The 6,481-nt window shown below is 30.8% G+C and overlaps 1 protein-coding gene across 2 annotated transcripts; it reads right to left on the bottom strand.

Annotated features, from left to right (window-relative positions):
* Positions 1 to 1,932: 1,932 nt before the first annotated feature.
* Positions 1,933 to 6,210, bottom strand: LOC111023854 (gibberellin 2-beta-dioxygenase 2-like). Of its 2 annotated transcripts, XM_088128066.1 has the most exons (4): positions 5,708 to 6,210; positions 3,382 to 3,718; positions 3,155 to 3,286; positions 1,933 to 2,447 (listed from the first exon to the last, which is right to left on the bottom strand). In XM_088128066.1, exons 1-4 carry the CDS (start codon positions 6,133 to 6,135, stop codon positions 2,433 to 2,435), a joined length of 912 nt encoding a protein of 303 aa, XP_087984192.1. In that variant the 5' UTR covers positions 6,136 to 6,210; the 3' UTR covers positions 1,933 to 2,432. The 2 variants fall into 2 exon arrangements, with proteins under 2 accessions (XP_087984192.1, XP_022157029.1); XM_022301337.2 differs by lacking the exon at positions 1,933 to 2,447 and having other exon boundaries at positions 2,716 to 3,286; positions 5,708 to 6,209.
* Between the last annotated feature and the right edge of the window lie 271 nt (positions 6,211 to 6,481).

Raw genomic sequence — 6,481 nt, 5'->3', positions numbered from 1 at the left:
CAATCTTCATAAACTTCACATCAAGTTTGAAAGGATCATAGGGTAAAGACTAGAGATTGAATCAATTATAGAAACATACAAGAAAATCAAAGTTCAACTCCATGAAATATAACTTTTCTGAAAATTTGTGCGAACAATTTTGTTTAATATGTCATTAAATATATTTTTTTAAAAATGTCTTATAAGTCAGACTTAGACAATTTTTTTTAATTTAGAGACTTATTAAGTAAAATATCGAAAGTTCAATATCTATTGGATAAAAAAATAGAAAATTCAAGAGATCTATTATACTTTTTTCTCTTTTTTAAGTTGAAGATTTATTATTGACACAACTTTTAAAAGGTCCTAGAACAAAACTTATAAGTTAACCTTTGTATATATTTAATTTCTTCCATCCAACTCTACATTTTACGTTTAAATCCCATATTGATGAACTTTTAGAATTGAATTATTCAGTTCTAAAAAAAAAAAGAAGAAGAAGAAGAAGAAGAATAAGAAAGAAAGAAAGAATTGAATTATTCTATTTACATTCTTAACACTTTTCAGTCTATCATATTTTGACATTCTGTCTATTATATTTTGATCTTGAAACTTTTAGGATATCTTTGCTTGTTCATTCAACTTTAAAAGATAATGATTTTAATTTTCGTTATTAATTGTTTTAACCAATGACTCTACACATGTATTTAGAACCACATCGGTCGATTGAAGCATGTATCAAATAGGATTAATATACTAGATTGTAGAATAATTGCAAGAATTTGGTTATTTTTTAAAAATATAGCGACTAAAATAGATATTTCGACATTTCCGTAAATATACAAATGAAACTGGGACTGGTGTCATAATTGGGCTCGTAATGTTGGGCCAGTTTTGGGCTGATTGTGAGCGGTTTTGAGATTGTTTGGGCTGGTATTTGGGCCGGGGACATTTCAGAACATTCCTATACTCTTATTTTTATTTTCATTTAAACATTTATAGCCTAGTTTAAGAAAATATTACGGAAGAGTAAAAATTCGAAACAATTACAAGATCCATTTAGATTATATTATCTCATATTCTTGTCTTAATTTCTCTTCTTTTCATTTTGAAGAAATTATAAAAATAGCATTACAAAAATATGTATTTATATATAACATTAGGTTTAATTTATTTTTCTTTTTATAAAAATAGCATAAATTACAAACTTATATAATCATGTGAGACAACCTAAGAGCCACGTGTATAATTTCTTTTAGAAAAATAAAAAAAATATATGATAATTTTATAAATACATATTTATTTTCTGTCATTTAGTATAATTTTTTTTTCATATTTTTTACAAGATATATTGAGAACACATAAAATCTTACTTTTTGAAAATTTAAAAAATAAAAGAAAATATCGTAGTTGGACTCTTTAGTTGAAATAAATCTTCAGTTGGACTCTTTTGATGGAGGGAAGTAGAGCAAAATTACCTAATTTTTCCTTCCTTGGTTTGAAAAAAATACTTCCGCCACCCATAAAATCTGTATCAGTAATTTTTTATTGACCCATGATTCAATTGTGGACCATGTTCTCAATTACTTGCAATTTTTTAGAACGAAATCAAGTTTTTATTTTCTTTTTATGTTCCTAGTTTTTTTTTTCCAGCATAGATACAAATATTATTTTACCATTTTTTACTTTATAACATTAAAATTTTGAATATTTAATTTGAAAAAATAATTTTTATATAAAACTTTTACTTTTTTTTTTAATTTAAAATGGTACCGAACAAGAAACAAGAAATAGTTAACCAAACATGTTTTTTTCCAAATAAAGTACAAAACATAAAAAAACAAAAAATAGTTACGGAAGCAATTATATTTTTCTTGATTGACAAGAAGACATAAAAAAAAAAAAAAAAACCAGAAATAACAACGTTATCACACCAGTCCTACAAAAGTTGAATTAGGGTCGTGGAGAAATTTTTGCTTGTCATACTCATTGTTCCATCATTACAACATCCAAATATTCATCCAAATATTCAAGAGTTGATGAAAATATATATTAGATGGATGTTTAAATGTGGGGGCATCCATTATGGAAAAAAAAAATAATAGAAGACAACCTTTTTCTTTTGGTACAATAAATTGTTATATGTGTTAAATTACTGTGACACGTCACTTGTTTTGGATGACTATATATAGTTGTAGTTTTCCTCATTTGAGTTTCTTCTCCTCTCAAAGAATTCTCTCTTATTTTGTTCTGGTTTGTGTTGACATCAATTATTTAAAAGTTCTGCCAAATCCAAGTAATTTGAGGTTGCGTAGTTCTATCCGAGTTAGTCGTCGTGGTATCCTACTGAGACGATCCCTATAGTCTGCTAGTAACTTGTGCAGAGCGAATAATTATCTTCAGATCAGCGGCATTGAAGAGTGTCTCGACCATATTTATCAAGTTGGTATTCATCAAGTTGTCAAGATCTGTAATTGTTTGTAGCCACTTAGGTTGTAAATTGTTTGTCAGCGTTATTCAGTTTACATATACAACATATATTTATCAACAGAAAGCACAAGCAAAATCACGATGACTTATACTAAAGTGAACAATACCGTACCACCGTAAAAAATGGTCTGTTGTTTCTAACAAATAGTGAATTGTCTGTTCATTCTCACTTGGTACTTCCATTAAGTCATGGAAGTAGATCATAGATGAGAAGGCACAAATAAAAATAAAAAGAGAAAAGAAACATACAGAGAAATCCACTCATGCCTATATTTTCATAATGTTGAATCTATTTTCTCCACGTACACAATCACTCCTTTTCCTTTACATATAAATATCATCATTCACTCATATATATGCTAAAATAAACTATATATATATAAAACCCTAGCAAGCACCTACGGACAACCACTAAAGTTTGACACTTTTTATTTTTTCAAAATAGAGAAAAAAGAGTTTCTCCTTTTTAAGTATTTCTCTTTTTTACCTGTCAAAAATTTAACGGTGGTCGATGAATATACAAAGATGAGTGATGACCGATAAGCATCTAAGTAATTTTCATCGATAATTAAGATTTGATCTTGAAGGTGTCGATGTTTGAACCAGCTAGACGAAAAGAGTAAATGTGAGACTTGTAGTGGGCCCAAGTGAAAGGCCTATAAAGGCTTTGTTGATTAGGGTTTACCATTTGTGGTAGAGGAGAGATCCATGCATCCAAAGATGGTGCTCCAAAGTAAGCCATTGACATTCTTGGCTTTGGCCCTGTGTTTGCCACTGCCCTATGCTTTATGCTCACAAATCTTCCATTTGTTAAAACCTTCATTTCCAAAAAAAAAAAAAATTATATTTATATTAATATTTGAACTATAATATTAAATAGAAAGAAAATGATGTGATTATATATATATATACCTGAAATAGATCACCAATCATGACATAGAAAGCAGTGGGATCAGGAGAGACAGGAATCCAGGAGCCATCGTCCAATGAGATTTGGAGGCCATCGACGTCGTTTGATCTCAAGATGGTCATGATCTGAGGGTCGGAGTGTTCTCCAAATCCGATATTATTGTTATCGAAGTCGGGTGATTGACGGTAGTGATTGATTCTGAAAAGTGAGTCATTTTGGACGTCTGAGATCAGACGGCTGAAGATGGATTTGTTTGGAATACACAAGCCCTCAGCTAGGAGATCCAGGAGCTCGCAGGCTAGATTTTTTACTGCTTCCATGTAATCATTCACAGCACAACTGCGTTAAAAAAAAGGTAAAAAAAGTTGATAAAAGGGTAAAAACCAAAAGTTTCAAGGTTGGAATGTGCATTAGAGAATGTTATTATTACTCGTCTCCCACTAATCCAAAGCTTAAAAGGACCAGAAGGAAAACAAAAAGAAAAATAAAAGATCAAGAAAGATGGATCTAGCAATCCTTTTTAAGGGGGAAAAAAAAAAGAATATATACAATATATAAGATATGAACAACTTAGTTCTATGATACTTTTGTGAGGTTTTAAAGGCTTTGCCCCCTATTGGTGATTTATTCCTATTGGCACCACAATTTAGACCATATTTAGAGTTATGAGGAATTTCATTGGTATAAAAAATCACTTATTTTTCTGTTAACCACCGTTAAAATTTTGACATGTAGAAAAGAGAAAAGTAGGAAAAGAAATATTTCTCGATTTTTTTTTAAAATGAAAAGTTATCATATTTTGAAGGACCTTACAAAAGTAGCAACTACTTTTCAATTTTCTAAAAATTGGAGTCCAGACAACGATATAAATTTGATATACCATTAATATACTTGAAGAGGGTAAAATCAGAATAACTAAGAATTGAAAATCAAATTTCAAATATTTTGCCATTTTTACAAAACTCAAAAGTTGTTATATTTGTCAAATATTGTAGTTACCCGTTACAAATTTCATTTTTTTAACGGTGGTAGTCAATAAGACATATGCTAACTAATAAACGTCTGAGCATTTTAAAATATGAATCTAATGTTTATCTTCCAATAAATTATTGAAAGGAAATTCAGCCACCCTATATAGAAATTTTTAAATCAACGGTTCAAACATAATGTAAAAGTCATGTGTGCTATTTTTCAAGTTTGATGTTAAGTCAATAATTTATAATTAAATATAGATGTGAAAGAAAACAGAAGAGATGGGTATAGATTTTATTTAGTAAAATATTGAATTGTTTATTTGTGGTTTTCATGTGAACCATTTTTGGTTATAGGATAAAGGGGGAAAAAAACAAATTTCCCACCAAAATAATAATATTTAATTTGAAATAAAACTAACTTGGTCAAATTGAAGCATTAAAATAATTATATTTAGGAACCAAACAACCCTCAATTTCAGCTTCAACTCCGGAGCCTGTTTGGGAACTTTGAGAAGTACTCCCAAATTTTTCCCTTTTTAAATTCTCCAAACAAATAATAGTAATAGTAATAAATTGAAAATAAACCAAAAGTTTTAAATTATCACTAAGTTTTTCTTCTTTTAGTTCAAACAAGGGTGAAGATTATAGAAATTAATATTTAAACTTCATTCATGAGTTTAACATTAATTTAATAAAAAAACTATAATAAATTAGATAAAATAAAATATATATTACCAAAGAGACTTTTAGTTGGTTTTGTGTGATGATATAAGTTTTACCATTTATATCATTTTAATAAATTTTAAGCTTTTAGCCGAAGCGAACATAATTTATCCGTAATTAACATATATCTCTAATTAAAAGATATTGTGAGTTCGATCCCGCCCTACATATTGTAATAAAAAATAAATTTTAAACTTTTAGCATTTTAAATATAAGTACATATTTACTTTTGTGCTATTTTTTCAATTCCCTCATTTAATCAAGAAATCTGACTCCGGAGGAGAATTCCACAAAGATATACCTAAGATTTTAATTAAATAATCTCGCAGGAAGAGAGAGTTGAGAAAAAAAAATAACGTCAAAGCGAAGATAGCTTAGCGTTAATTAACATATATCTCCTACCAAGAGTGTTGTTATGAGTTCGATCCTCACCCCATGTGTTATACTAAAAATAAAAAAGAGAAAAAAAAATAACCTTAATACTATGAATTTGATTCTCCGCCAGCACGTGTTTTTTTTTTTAAAAAATGTTTTTTTTAGACATACAAAATCTATACAAACTTAGCCGATAAGTTAGGTATATTTTAATAGTTTCATATGTTGTTTTGAGGAGGGAGAGAACGAAAAAAACCTGAATTTTGATGGGTTATTGGAGATGGAGTGGGCGAGTTGAGAGACCAAGGAGGGGTTGGCGGAGAGGAGAAGATATTCAATCTCTCCCATGTCGCCGTTGGCGCCGATGTTTTTGACGCCGTAGCCAAAGCGGGTGGTTTTGCCACCGCCACCGGTGGTAGGACGATCTGTAGGGGCGGCGGCGAGCTTCTCGGGGGTGGGCTTGGCGAAGAAAGCAGCCACTTCTTCTTCAACTCTAGAAATGGCGCCCCGGGGGACGGCGTGGTTGATGAGCTTGAAGATGCCATAGTCTTCGCAGGCTTCGACGAGGAGGCCGGAGAGGGCTCGGCGGTCGGTGGCGGAGAGGGAGAGATCAATGGTGGGGATGGCTCCGCTGGGGTTGCTCATCTTTCTGGTTGGGGAAGAATTGGCTTCTGCTACCACCATTATTTTTGCGTTGGCTTTTGGAAGAGAATAAGGAAGTAATATGTGAGGAATCGTGTTGGGATTTGAAACCTGAGATGTAGTGGTTATATTTATACTATACCATCTCGAGAGAGAGATTTTCCATTCATCTCCTTGAGAAACAAGTGGACTAAATTTTATTATTATTATTATTATTTTATTCGAGAATGCTCGAGTCAACAGTGTCGAGAGATACATAGAAAAAGTAACCATCACGGGATTTGAACTCTTTTCCTCTCAATTTATCTAAGCTTTATGGATTACTGAGGCAACCTATGATAGTTAGGTGGGCTAAAATTTGGTTTTCGTATTTTAAAAAGTTTATGAT

Source organism: Momordica charantia (assembly GCF_013281855.1).
Source record: "Momordica charantia cultivar OHB3-1 chromosome 8 unlocalized genomic scaffold, Mcharantia_2.0 BLBB01000008.1, whole genome shotgun sequence".
Lineage (NCBI taxonomy): Eukaryota > Viridiplantae > Streptophyta > Magnoliopsida > Cucurbitales > Cucurbitaceae > Momordica > Momordica charantia.
This window is presented reverse-complemented; position numbering and strand designations above follow the sequence as displayed.